Consider the following 14,681-nt stretch of genomic DNA (forward strand, 5'->3'; position numbering starts at 1 on the left):
GCGAATTTTTGCCCCATATTATGACCTCTGTTAAGTTGTTAAGTTGCTAAGTTAGTCGCAGGATTGTTAAGTGGCTTCCCAACTGGACTCTGTTTGTCAGGTCGCAAAGGGAGATCCTGTGACCTTGGGACCAGGCAACGGTCCTAACTACGAGTCGGTTGCCGAGCATCTGAATTTTGATCCCGCGACCGTGGGGGAATGCTACAACGGTCGTAAGCGTGAAAAACGGTCCTAAGTGACTTTTTTCAGTACCGTGGTAACTTCGGATGGTCACTAAACGACCTGTTGTAAGTTGAGGACTGACCTGTAGCTTTTTCTATAGGTCTTGGCCTCCGTTGCGATGTCTAGCAGATTGTGAGAAAGTCTGGTCTTATGACCATGGGAAACAGAGATTCCCTGAAAGGGTCCTGAAGCCTTGTCCCCCCCCCCCCACTCACCATTAGCTCTAGATATAGCAGATTGAACATCAAGGATGAATCCCCTCGTGTTATTAGGGGATGCATTGTGCTTTGATTTCAACGCACACGGTGATGGTGCCCCCTTTGCTTCCCTGCCCATGAATAAATCAGCAAACGTCAGGCAGATTTGCTTTCTCCATTGGATTCCCCCTTCCCTCTCTTTCGGGGCTGCGTAAAAGGATCTCCCACACTTATGCGAAAGAGCCGCATAATCCGGCTGAATTAATGCCTTTCCCAGGGTCCGCTGGCAGAAACCGCTCATTTAAGAAACAGGCTAATCAAGGGTAAATTCTTAAACGGACTTAAAACAGATTCATCCTGGTTGTTATTGCTCCGGAACTGACTTTCTAATTATTTTTTTTAATTGAAGGAGCCCAAATCCTCATTGCCCTAAATTGTACAGGGATGTTTGCAGGTGTAGAGAGAGGTGGGATGGTGTGTGTGTGTGTGTGTGTGTGTGTGTGTGTGTGTGTGTGCTTTAACTCAGGATAAAAAATGGAAGGGCCTGGATTTGTGTGTGTGGGGGAAACTGGCTGAAACTCAACCCTAGCAAGATGGAGGCTCTGTAGCTCAAGATATAACAAACCAAGCAGCGTTTTAAAACCAAGGCAAATATGTCTTTGACCACTCACATCTTGCCTTCATCACAGTGACACAACATGCAATGAATGGTTTTAAATCCTGAAGGAGAAGGTTCATGTAAAATTTATTGGACCTCCCAAGGAATTTATCAATTAGGGGCATACTGTAGGTTGACCTAATGCCTCTGTAAAATTTACAGTGGAGTGTTACATGTGACACGGTTTCAACCACCTCATCACCACATGGGCAAATATGCTCAGCCACAGGGGTTTTACTACGTCTACCTTGAAGAAGTGTGATGGAGGAATTGAGAATCTTTAAAGAATCTGATTCTCAGATTAGGGAAGGTCAAAGACCACAAAAATGACTGCAATTCTATTGTTATTTTGACTTGACGTTCACCCTATTCTTGGTTGAGCCTAGAATTTATCTCTAACACCCATATGGCTTTGCTTCTTTGAGTTGTCCTCAACGGGGTTGGGTTCTTTCTGAATAATGTGACCCCCTCAATCTCCAGAAATATAGAGGGAAGAAGGGATGGCTTTGAGGGACAGGAGGAAGACAATGATCGGATAAAACAACCAGGTTAACAATACAGGTAGTTCTCGGCTTACAGTCATTCGTTGGTGACCGTTCAAAGTTACAACAGCATTGGAAAAAAGTGACATGATCACTTTGAAAGATGCATGAGAAAGAAACTCAACATAATTCTGCCTTGATTTTCTTTGACGTAACATAGGGCAGAGACAACTTCACAGGCTTTCAAGATTGTCTTTCCTTACCACAGCAATAAAATGGCATCCCTCCAGGTCCCTATTTGGGACCTGGCCTAGCTTGAAAGGCTGACAGCATGATAGTAAGGGGCTGAATTCTTCTGTTAGGAAGAATTCCTTTCTGAGTTTCCTTCTCTGCCCGTTATGCAGCTGCAGGCTCTACCCTCTCTTATCTCATCATTCCCTAACAGCATCTCTTTCCGCCCAGCTCCCAAGGACGTTCGCACACACCATGACATTCCTCTACACATTTGGTCACTGGGCAAGGACTCCATGATGGGCTTCCCAATTTTCTCTTTCTCCTTCCTCTCAGGATACATCCTGCTTACATCCTCAAGGAGGCATCATCCCAAGCTAAGAATGATAGGATACTTCTCCTGCCTCTCTTCCCTTCTCAGGCTTGGCAACAACAGAGGAGAGTGAACCACCCAGGGGGGTGCTTATCTCCGCCCTGCATGTTGCCTCCTGTAAAACCCACAAATATCCCCACAATCCAGTACTCAGAGGAGCACTTCTCGGCTTTCGGCCATCCCTTTGAATCAAGAGACAGATGGAGGCTGGATCAGAAGTGTGTTGCTACCTCTGCTGTTCTCCTAACAGAACTGCAGTAGTAAATCTGACCGTTGCAGCACAATGGAAAGATTTTGAGTTATTCTCCTTACTTCTAGGTTGTTCACTTGGGAATTAGGGAGGGGGTCTGTCTTTGGAGACGGGACAGCCTCGTTCCCAGCAGGTTCCAAGGCCGTCGGTGAACTCTACAATTTGGGGGGGTGACAAGAGCCGCGGCACGCTCGCCTTGCCAGCCGTGCCCTAATGAATAAACCACGCTAAGGTTTGACGTGGTCTGATTCACCCCGCTTGTACAAACAACTGGCATCTCACAGTACGATGAACCTGATTTCATTCGGCCTCTTTTTCAGTCTTCTCTAATGAGTTGTGACAGGCCCAGAAAATTAAAATTAAGACGGAAGACTTTTCTTGTGATGACGAAGAAGAATATGCTGCTGATTCTTATCTCTGCAGAAATGTGCACAGGCAGCATTGCAAAAAAATAAAAAATCCCACCCCTTCCAATGTGAGGACTTTTTCCAAACTGAGTTTTGGTCATTTCCATTCTCATTAACCATCCTTCTGGTTCTTATTGTCGGTTATTATTAATGGTTAACAGAACAGAATAAGAGAGTTGGGAGGGACCTTGGAGATAGGATAGAATAGAATAGAATAGAATAGAATAGAATAGAATAGAATAGAGCTGGAAGGGAACTTGGAGGTCTTCTAGTCCAGCCCTGTGCTCAGGCAAGAAACCTTATACCATTTCAGACAAATGGCTGTCCAGTCTCTTCTTAAAAACTTCCAGTGTTGGAGCATTCACAACATCTGGAGGCAGGTTGTTCCACTGATTGATTGTTCTCACTGTCAGGGAATTTCTTTTTATTTCTAGGTTGCTTCTCTCCTTGATTAGTTTCCATCCGTTGCTTCTTGTCCTGCCTTCGGGTGCTTTGGAGAATAGCTTGCCCACCCTCTTCCTTAAGGGAAGCCCCTCAAATATTGGAACCCTGCTATCATGTCACCCCCTAGTCCTTCTCTTCATAAACCAGCCATACTCAATGCCTTCAACTGTTCTTCCTATGTTTTGGCTTCCAGTCCCCTAATCATCTTTGTTGCTCTTCTCTGCACTCTTTCTAGAGTCTTGACATCTTTTTTTTATATTGTGGTGACCTGTTGTTGTAACAGCGCATTGCATGGTGCATTTCACAAGGGGATTTTTGCCCTTTTAAATCATCTGAAATGTGATTATGCGCCACGCCACATCCCCCTCCCTCCCTCCCCGGTCTTTGCTTTCCATCACACCTCTAGGTCTTGGATGTTTGCCAAATGCATTATGCGTTGAATGTTATGTGCCTGACACGCAGCAACTCCACCAGGTGGTGACAGGTCCATTGTATTCATATCTGAGTACTTTACTGGTCTTTGTCCTTGACTAAGCAAGGCACTGTCACAACAAGAGAGGTGTTAGCATTTTGAGGGATTGGTATTTTCACGGGAATTTTAAAGTTTGTAGAGGTGCGAGGGATGAGCTGGAAAAAGGAATGAATGAAAAAAGTTATCATGCAATATTCTGATAAAGGTAGTCCTTGGCTTATGATCATTTGTTCAGTGGCCATTCAATGAATAGAATAGAATAGAATAGAATAGAATAGAAGAATAGAATAGAATAGAATAATAATGGAATGGAATGGAATGGAATAGAACAGAATAGAACAGAACAGAATAGAATTTAGAATTAATAATAGAATAGAATGGAATGGAATGGAGACAATGAATTAGGAAAAGACTCATTGTAAATTGATATTGTATATGGTTGACTGCTGCAAAATTATTGTATGGACAATGATGGAACAATATATGAAGAACGGTTGCAGGAATTGGGTATGGCTAGTATAGGGAAAAGAAGGACGAGGGGTGACATGATAGCAGTATTCCAGTATCTGAGGGGCATCCACAAAGAAGAGGGAGTCAAGCTATTCTCCAAAGCACCTGAAGGCAAGACAAGAAGCAACAGATGGAAACTCACCAAAGAGAGAAGCAACCTAGAACTAAGGAGGAATTTTCTGACAGTGAGAACAATTAACCAGTGGAACTACTTGCCTCCAGAAGTTTGTAGGGGCCCTGAGATACGGCAACCATCACAAATAGGAGCCAGCCAAGCATCTGAATTTTGATCACGTGACCCTGGGGATGCTGCAACGGTCAAGTGTGAAAAATGGTTATAAGTCACTTTTTTCAGTGCTGTTGTAACTTCGAACGGTCACTAAACAGACTGCTGTAAGTACTCTCTGTACCCAGCAGAATCAAGGCAGAATTAGCTTCCACTGCCCCAGGACTCCGTTGTGTTTCTTCTCCCTTAATGGTTTCTCCACCCCAAGATGTTGGACCGCTCAAACTCTTAACAGCTTTAATCCAGAGAATCAGGATACGGATCCCAAAGCTGCCAACGTTCATCTAACTTCATATGAGAGTGACAGCTCCATTTTCAACCACTGCCTGTTGAGGTACAGTTCTGACAGGCTGCTGTGCCACGTTTCGCTGATTGAGGGGAAAGTCTTTTCGGCAGGGAATTAAATCCAACAACTGCAAACTTCTTGGTGGCCCTAAATAAATTCAGTGCTGCTTGTCCAAGTGTAGATTAGAGCACGGTCTGCCTGCCTGGCCTGCGGCTGTTAAAAACAAAGATTGGGGTAAAAGGCAGAAAAAAGCCAGCAAGGCTGCAGGATTCTCCTCACTCCGTTTATTAATTTCAAGCTGGCTGGATCTGAGTCTTATAGTCTAAGGCTTATAGATTAAGGCACCAGGCTAGAAACCAGGAGACAGTGAGTTGTAGTCCCACCTTAGGCAAGAAAACTAGGTAGGTAACTTTGGACCAATCACCAGGAAATGGCGAGTTCTAGTCCTGTCTTAGGCAAAAAAAACTGTGTGGGTGACTTGGGGCCAATCACCAGGAGACCATGAGTTCTAGTCTCACCTTAGCCACGAAAGCTGAGTAGGTAACTTTGGCTCAATCACCAGGAGACAGTGAATTCTAGTTCCACCTTAGCCCTGAAAGCCAGCTGGGTGACTTTAGGCCAGTCTCTCTTTCTCAGCTCAACTCATTGTTGTTGTTGGGGACAAAATAGGAAGAGGAAGGAGTATTTTGTATCTTCATTGCCTTCAGTTGTTTATAAAACTAATGACGATGGGATATAAATTAATTAAATAAATCCGTTTGTTTCTCTCTCTATCCCTTTTATCCCTTAGTTTATGAAAACTCTCTTAGCCTTCCCCAGGAATGCCACAACCTGTTTGTAGACAGAGCTTCTTGTGACTTTTTTTTTCTTGTGTACAAGGTCTCTGGGGGCACAGAGTAACTCATTTTCACTTCTATGGAGGATCAACCCTGGAAGAGAAACCCGGAGTCTATGAAATGGGTTTAAAAGTGGAAGGAAACATTTGTTTGGCTCGCAGCTGAACCGTAACTCATGTCTGAATTACCAAACACTGAATTACAGTGAATTTTGAATCGCACAAACTGAGCTTTAGTCATCATTTACAAGGTGCGGTCTTACCAACTTAGCCGGGCAATTTGTCAACAATAATTGTGCATGTTTAGAGAAGCGTCAGTGAAGAATTCAGTTGCTGGAAACAATCTCGGCAGTGTGTTATCGGAAACAAAACTACTCACAGAAAATATGGGCATTGTTATAAATTTAGAAACATGTTTGGGAAAGAGGGAACAAAGCATTCACCAATTAGAGGGCAAGCTTTTGTTTGTTTGTAAAAACAACAACAAAAACTTCCTTTGAATTGAGCATACTTGCAAAAAAGTGAGAATCTAAGCAAAACTCGACATGCTGACTAAAAAAGAGAAGAGAGAAATTGACGAGGATTGCGCATAATTACAACTACAGCATTTCTTTCCAATTCCTCAACCAGAAAACTTGCTTTGTTCCTGTCAACGTGCTGGTTAGCCAGCAAAGACATTTTGCTCATTTTCTTTTGGAATTTGCAGAGATTGTGGTCTTGGTTTTGTCTTCATCACAATCCAATGAAGTGTGGGTAGCCCTTGGGGGGTAAGGGTAATATTGGTGGTTCAGAAGATCTGAACTCACAATCCATAATTTTGGACATCATGACCTTCTGCAATTAAATTATGGCAATCACCATTCTAAATCTCATATTGGGGTCCTGATTGGTTGATTTCGCCTCCACCCTCCCTGTTTATTCTTAGTTTCCTTTCCCACAAGAGAACCAATTATGGTTTGTGTTTGTGATCTACCTTCTTTGGTCAACTGGACTGGCTAGTCCACTCCTCTGGCTTTTCCTAGTGACCTGTGTTGGATGCTGTAAATTCCTAGCTGCCATCTTGCTGGAAGGTTATGGAACCTGACATACTTGGTGGGCATTAGTTTTGGAATAAACAAGGAACTCAAAACATAACTGAGAAAAATTAGCTTTTAAAAGCATGGAGAGCTAACACTGGCATCTCTTATGATGATGATGAGGAGGAGGAGGAGGAGGAGGAGGAAGAAGAAGAAGAAGAAGAAGAAGAAGAAGAAGAAGAAGAAGAAGAAGAAGAAGAGGAGGAGGAGGAGGAGGAGGAGGAGGAGGAGGAAGAGGAAGAGGAAGAGGAAGAGGAAGAGGAAGAAGAAGGAAATTTACATATCTTAAAACACTGGCCTACAAGAAGTCCTCCTAGAAAGATCAACAATAGAAGAAAGACAGGGAGGTAATAACAGTTGAGTGTGGCCAATAGATGGGTCTTGACAGGGGCTGAGAACCTGAAGGAAACTGGGGAAGTGATGAAAGCCTGCAGATAAGTAGGCTATTGTATCTTGGTTCCAGCATCATTGGTTGGGCCTAGATCCAAATCTCAATCAAAGAGACCACAAGCAGGTGGTCTTTATATATAGGAATATAGGTATTCTTCTTACTGTCCAGTTTTGGCCACTCCCAACCAGTGGTGGCCATGCTTGCTTGACGTTTCCCCTACATGGCTATCCTTCTTACCTAAATGTTTCACAGATTTTTGCCCATCATAAAAAAAAACCTGAACAGGTTGGGGTCAGTCTACCAAGCTTGTTGTGTCATGTGGCCTTCTGCACCCCTCCCTCTGCTCAAGAGACACACAGTCGTCCCATAAGCGCTACATCACACTGCAGAAAGTTGAGGAGAATCTTCCTAGCCATTCCAAAGTGCAAGAAGAAATGTCTCTGCAAAAACCAACCCTGGCTGTAAATATGTGGGACTTTTTTTTTTAAGGATTAAACAAAGCTAGAAGAGACCTCTTACTTTTGGGGGTAAAGGTCTTTTGCTGGAGGCTGACTTTTAGTTGTGTCTTGGATTCTTCCAGCAGCTGTCCCCCCCCCTTCACCTCGTCCCCCAAATTAATGGGAGAAATTATTTAACATCCCGAGGCACATGTCATTCTGATACACGAGGAGGACATAAGCCTTAGGGAGTGATATTATGACACCAATTTCCAACTGTTCATTAAACGGAGATGAAGGGGGGGGGAAAAGGGTCCCCGAACAAGGTCACTCGTATTTTATTTCGTTTTATTTAAAGCTGTCTGGAGGCAGAGAGATTTGTCGCAAACCGGTTGGGAAACAAAGGGCAGGGGAAATAACTCCTTCCTGATCTCCCTCCCTCGCTTCCTCCGTCCTTCCCCCCAAAAAATACGCAGCAGGGAAAAACAGATACCAGCGGCCTGATGATAGTCTTGCAGAGTGGCTGGGTGCCCACCAAGAGGTCAATTAGAGAATTAGCAGAGGAATTAACCTTGGAACATTCGCGGCTTCGGCTCAACGAAGCCTGTGACGCCAACTGAGCCACTTTGGCACTAAACATCAAAGCTGGAATCCATTTATAAAGCCACGTCGTCGACCCATCCGGGCCACTGTCCAGATGACGGGATGAAAACACAGGCAGTCCTCGGCTCATGACTGTGATGGAGCCCAAAATTTCCATGGCTAAGTGAGACAGTGGTTTCAGTGAGTTTTGCCCCATTTTACGACCTGGCTCGCCACGGTGAATCGCCGCAAGTTGTTCAATGAGTTGACACGGTTGTTGAGGGAATTTGGCCTTCCCCGTTGACTTGGCTTGTTGGAAGATCGCAAAAGGGGATCGCGTGACGCCCCAGGCACAGAGCAACCATCGTAAATATAAGTCGGTTGCCAAGCGTCTGAAGTTTGATCGCGTGACTGTGAGGATGCTGTGATGGTCATCAGTGTGGAAAACGGTCTTAAGTCACGTAAAACAGTCTTAAGTCACTTAAAATGGACGTAAGTCCCTTAAAATGGTCTTAAGTCACTTTAAGTGAAAACTCACTTAACAACTGTATGGCTTAGCAACAGAAATTATGAGCTCAAATTTGGACTACCTATAGCTGTATTCCTGGCAATCTTTTAGCTTCTTCAACCTTCCTCAAACGCTGTACATCAGATGCATCATTTCTCTCTCTGACTATAACACAATTGTCTCCTCTTTGTGCTGCCGAGAGTCTGGTGGGCCCTTCCACCCAACTCAGCTCATATTTGCTTGCGGTCAAGCGAAATCAATTTGATTATGAAGATCTTGCAAAAGGCTTGCCCTGTAAAACACTTCTCTAAAGGCCGTGCTGGATCTTATCCCATCAGATTCCCCTCATCTATTAATTTCACAGTTCTAATTTTAACGAGCCACCCATTAAAGCTTCCTTGGCAATAGTCGGAGTCGATCACCCATGGTGGTTTAATTGCTCGTAAAACCGTCTTGCGAAAGTTCTCCCTCTCGGATATTCAAATCAGGGGCTGAAATGAGACGTGTCCATCAAACGTCCACTTAGGAAGGTCTTCATCTTACCTGGAAACAGAACTTGAAGAAGAAGTGGGGGTCAAGCTATTCTCCAAAGCCCCTGAAGGCAGGACAAGAAGCAACGGATGGAAACTAATCAAGGAGAGAAGCAACCTAGAACTAAGGAGGAATTTCCTAACAGTGAGGACAATTAACCAGTGGAACAGCTTGCCACCAGAAGTTGTGGGTGCTCCACCTCTTTTAAAGAAGAGACTGGACAACCAGTTGTCTGAAATTGTATAGGGTCTCCTGCCCGAGCAGGGGGTTGGACTAGATGACCTCCAAGGTCTCTTCCAATTCTGTTATTCCGTAAATTCTGTTGTTCTGCTTCTCTCTCCATTGCAAGCTACCAAAAAGTAATTTGTTAGAACAGACCAAATTCCAGTTCATCCACTTGCTTTAATAACCATGCTTCAGTTCAGGTCATAATCTTTTTTTTTCTCATTTAAATACTTTTTCAAACAACCCCTTTCTCCCCAGTGCAGTAGCTGAAGGAACAATATAATATTCAAACCCTCCAGGCTGGAACTCAAAGAGTTCCTTTTTTAAAATTTTATTTTACCTAAAAAAATTTTGTTCACTTTATTTATTTATTTTGTGGTGTATGAAAAAAGCAAAAAAACCCCAAAACCCCTATATCTCAATGTATGTTTATTTAATGTTACCCAATACAGTTATGAACCGGTGAGTTCATTTAATAATAAAGAGAATTAAGTATATAAAAGTAACATATTGAGCCCGGAGGTCTAGTTAGTCCTTCAGAGGAGAGCCTTGGGAGCCAAAAACAGAATTTAAATCTTTGATCCATTGTATAATTGATGGAGAATGAATTTCTTTTCCCCCCCTGTCACTTTGCAATAATGAACACGTGTTGAATCTGTTCCCGTGATCCACCGTTTAGTTTCTTAAACTAATTCTTTAAAAAACTGACAGTCCTGCAGGGAAAAAAGAGAGAGCCATCCAAAGTAAAATTAATAAGAGAAACAATGAGTGTGTTATCTGGACAAATGCTGCATTTGGAGCACCGCAATTTTTGTAAAATCAAACAAGCACACAAACTCGCACAGATGGCCCTTGCAACTTAAACCTCCTTTTTAAACATTTGACACCCACGTGATGTAATTGCTCTGTAATTAATCTTTTTTCCTTTTAAGGTGATGCTAAAATTTGTATTGCGGTTGATCAAAAGTCCCCCCCCCTTCCATTTTTCTGTCTTTGTCAGGCTGTCTTTTTCCTGATTGTAGTTTGATTTTGTTTTGGGGTTAGCAGTGACAAATGTAAGAGATACCTCTGCCTTGCCCATCAAGTTGTTCCTTTTATAGAATCACCTAGTGGCCTACTTTTCACGACTCCTACTATTGTTACAAAAGGGTTAGTAAATGATCTTCATTCAATCAAGGGCCAGCAGAAATTAAACAGAAAAGCAAATAGAAATCAACTCAAGCAGGAGAGGAAAATTACATAATAATATAGAGGCAGCCCTTGACAATTCAGCCCAAAATTTTTGCTGCAAAGTGAAACATACGTTAAGTGAATTTTGCTCCATTTTACGACCTTTTACAACCTTACGACCATTTTTAAATTACTCGAGCAGTTGTTAAGTGAATCTGGCTTCGTTCTCCTTGCTTTTGACTTGCTTCTGGTCCTGTTTTTCTAATTAAGTGATGTGGATGTTTGCTAATGTTTAATAAATAAGCGCCATCTACTCAGTCGCCCGCCGAACGGAGGAATGTGCTCACTCTAATCTGAATATAAGGATCGACTGTAGTAGGGTCTAGAGGGCAGATCTAGAGGGAATGAATCCATTGTCGTTTTTTTCCCTGACAACAAAAGGGAGTCTGCTGCGATTGTTTTGTCATTTTCTGGTCTGCGCGTCCGAGTCTTAAAAAAGGCCCATGGGGACAATTTACCTCTTGCTTTGGCTTCTCTGGGGATTTAATGAGAATATAGAAAGCAGCAGGATTCAAATTGCCAGAGATGATAGGGTGATTTCACAGCCCTCCATTAGATGCCTAGTTGGTAAATAAGTGCCAAGACAGCTCACTTTGCCCAGGAGAATTTCAACAAAATCCTCCTCCTCCTTCTCCTTCAAAAGCAAATTCTTTCATTCATCCGAGAACTGGGAGGAAGGAAATGGAGGAGGCTCCTTCCTAAACCCTGAACTATTTTTGTTTAATCTTTTTGGGCTTTCTTTGAAAAGAAATGTATATATTTCTTTAATCTCTCTTTAATCTCCTCTCTCCTCTTTTTATCTCCTCTCTTCTCTTTCCCTCTATCTTTCTTTCATCTCTCTTTATCTCCCCCCTAGTCTTTTTCTTTCATCTCTTTATCTCCTCTCTCTCTCTTTTGTGTCTCTTTTGTCCCTCTCTCTTTATGTCTCTCTCTCTCTTTCTCTCTATCATCTCTCTTTATCTCTCCCTCTCTAGTCTCTCTCTTTCTCTCCTTTCTCTCTCTTTTGTGTCTCTCTTGTCCCCCCCCCCTCTTTCCTCTTCTCTCTGTGTCTATGTGTGTGTGAGAGAGATTGTGTATAAGAGAAAATGCAGAAGTAGTTTTGATTTGTTCCCATTTAAGCATCCTTGCTTTAGAGGTCTAACATGGAAGCTGGCACTGAGCACGAATGATAACCCTGGATGGTACAAATCTACGCAGTTCCCAGCCGGCCCCTTCTGTATGTGTCACTGTACATTCCCGTACAGTTGTAAGCTAAACATTTGCAAGGCGTCAGGTTGGGAATTGGGGTTAATTGTTGTTGAGTTGAAATGAAGGAATGCTTGAATGCATGGAAGATTGTTGTCATAGAGCAGCTTGCAAAAGGAAGTGACTATTTGCAAAAATGCAGAGCTCAAAGCAACAGGGCAAAATTCCACATCCAGTGCAACAGTTTGACCTTGAAAATGGAGTCCTCCAATATTTGAGGGGCTGTCACAGAAAAGAGGGGGGTGTCAACCTATTATCCAAAGCACCAGAAGGCAGAACAAGAAGCAACTGATGGAAACTAACCAAGAAGAGAAGCAACCTAGAACTAAGGAGGCATTTCCCGACAGAACAATTGATCAGTGGAACAGCTTGCCTCCAGAAATTATGGGTGCTCCATCACTGGAGGCTTTTAAGAAGAGACTGGACAGCCATTTGTCTGCAATTGTATGGGGTCTCCTGCTTGAGCAAGGGGTTGGACTAGAAGACCTCAAAGGTCCCTTCCAATTCTGTTATTCTGTTATTTATATTTCCAATATTGGCCCCTGCCACGGTTCGGATCCTGTTGAGCTCTGTCCAGTTTGGTTAGATCAAAGCCAAAGGGGCATCGTACTGGATCAGACACTAAATAAAACAGATCTGGGTCAGAAGCTGCCCAGTCCTGGCACCATGCAACCTCCAGGTCAAAACCATCTTCTGGCTTCATGGCTTAATGATCTTCTCTCCTTTTCTTTCTCTCTATAGAGATCCGTGAGGCCTTCAAAGTCTTTGACCGAGATGGCAACGGCTTCATCTCCAAGCAAGAACTTGGCACTGCCATGAGGTCTCTCGGCTACATGCCCAATGAAGTGGAGTTGGAAGTTATCATCCAGAGGCTGGACATGGATGGTAAGGCTGGTCAGGCGAGGACCATCCTTTTTTTTTCTTTTTCCTTTGGATGTTGTTGGGTTTTTTCTTCTCATCAACCTTCTTCATCTCCAATACTTCTTTATTCTCTGCTTTTTGGTTGACTAAGGTGGATGGGATTGTTGGAAGTCATAGCCCATCTCAAAGATGTTTTTTCATGAAGCAACTGGACTTTCCTGTTTTTCTTTGAAGACCTTTGGCTTCAGCTCAGAGCTGAAGAAGCTTCTTGGATGAGAAGCGAAATGTCTTCAGAGAAAAACAAGGAAGTCCAGTTGCCTCGTGAAAAAGCATCTTTGGGATAACTATGACCTGGATGACTGAGAATCTCCACAGACAAGTCATAGCCCAACATACCTAGATGGTGGTGTAAAGAAGTCTACACTTCCTTCCTTCCTTCCTTCCTTCCTTCCTTCCTTCCTTCCTTCCTTCCTTCCTTCCTTCCTTCCTTCCTTCCTTCCTTCCTTCCTTCCTTCCTTCCTCTTTCACCAACACATGAATCTTGAACTTCATGCTTGCTTCAGGTCACCTGTGATTGTTCCTCTCATTTCTAGGGGACGGGCAAGTGGACTTTGAAGAGTTTGTGACGTTACTGGGACCCAAGCTTTCCACTTCTGGCATACCAGAGAAGTTTCATGGCGCTGATTTTGACACCGTGTTCTGGAAGGTAAGGAGGGACTCCATTCCAGGTCTCTGTGACACTCTTCTTCGTATAGGATTGAAGAGGGAAGATGTTGGGTTCTTGATGTTCTCCAAGCTTGCAACACCACAAACTCATCCACTCCATATCTAGATAGCTTCTCAGAAGGACTGAAGAATGAAGACATTGGGTTCTTGATGTTCTCCAAGCTTGCAACACCACGAACTCATCTACTCCATATCTAGATAACTTCTCAGAAGGACTGAAGAGTGAAGATGTTGGGTTCTTGATGTTCTCTGAGGTTGCAACACCATGAACTTCCTATCTAGATAGTTTCTCTGGAGGATCGGAGAATCAGGATCACTAAGAAAAACAAAACAAAATCCCCACAGGTTCTCTGTCCAGTGTGTTTTGTGCCTGCCTTGAGCTCATTTACGGCATCGGAAGCTGTGCAATACTCTTTCTTCCTCTGCAGTGCGACATGCAGAAGCTGACGGTCGATGAGCTGAAACGGCTGCTGTACGACACCTTTTGCGAGCACCTCTCCATGAAGGACATTGAAAACATCATCATGACTGAGGAGGAAAGCCACATGGGGAACGCGGAGGAATGTCCAGTGGACGTGGAAAGTAAGTGGACTTGGTCTTGGGACTCGGATCCAGAGACAAACTGGCCATCAGATTCCTGCTTTGCATGCCCCAGAGGAGATGTGGGTTCTTTAAACCCACAGCAGAAACTTCTAGCTCAGAAGTGTCCCACCTTGGCAACTCCCCAGCCAGCAATTCTGGGAACTGAAGTTCACCCACCTCAAAGCTGCCAAGTTCGAAAAACACTGGCTTAAAAAACCGATATCAGCATTCTTACTAAGAGTGATGATAGTCCAGTGCTTCTCAACCTCGGCAAGTTGAAGGTGGGTGGACTTCAACTCCCAGAATTCAAAGCCAAGCTGGCCGGGGGGAATTCTGGGAGCTGAAGTCCACCCATCTTCAACTTGCCAAGGTTGAGAAACGCTGCAATAATCTCTTCTTGTTTCTTCCTCTTCCCCATCTTCTCTCCCTTCCTCCTTATCCTCTCTCTCCTCTTCCTCATGACCTGGCCCTACGATTCTCCCTCTTCCTCTCCACTTCCTCCTCAGCCTGCTCGAACCAACAGATCAGGCAGACGTGCGTCCGGAAAAGCCTCATCTGCGCTTTCGCCATCGCGTTCATCATTAGCGTCATGCTCATTGCCGCCAACCAGGTGCTGAGAAGTGGGATGAAGTAA

The 14,681-nt window shown here is 43.7% G+C and overlaps 1 protein-coding gene across 1 annotated transcript in view; it reads left to right on the plus strand.

Annotated features, from left to right (window-relative positions):
- The window catches only part of CABP7 (calcium binding protein 7), a 22,228-nt gene extending 7,547 nt beyond the window's left edge, over positions 1-14,681 (plus strand). The window contains exons 2-5 of the mRNA XM_015817467.1: positions 12,620-12,763; positions 13,333-13,445; positions 13,894-14,047; positions 14,554-14,681. Of these exons, the coding sequence (XP_015672953.1) occupies positions 12,620-12,763; positions 13,333-13,445; positions 13,894-14,047; positions 14,554-14,681 (539 nt within the window). The remainder of the gene's footprint in view (positions 1-12,619; positions 12,764-13,332; positions 13,446-13,893; positions 14,048-14,553) is intronic.

This window comes from Protobothrops mucrosquamatus, unplaced genomic scaffold (assembly GCF_001527695.2).
Source record: "Protobothrops mucrosquamatus isolate PMUCROS unplaced genomic scaffold, P.Mucros_1.0 scaffold593, whole genome shotgun sequence".
NCBI classification, from domain to species: domain Eukaryota; kingdom Metazoa; phylum Chordata; class Lepidosauria; order Squamata; family Viperidae; genus Protobothrops; species Protobothrops mucrosquamatus.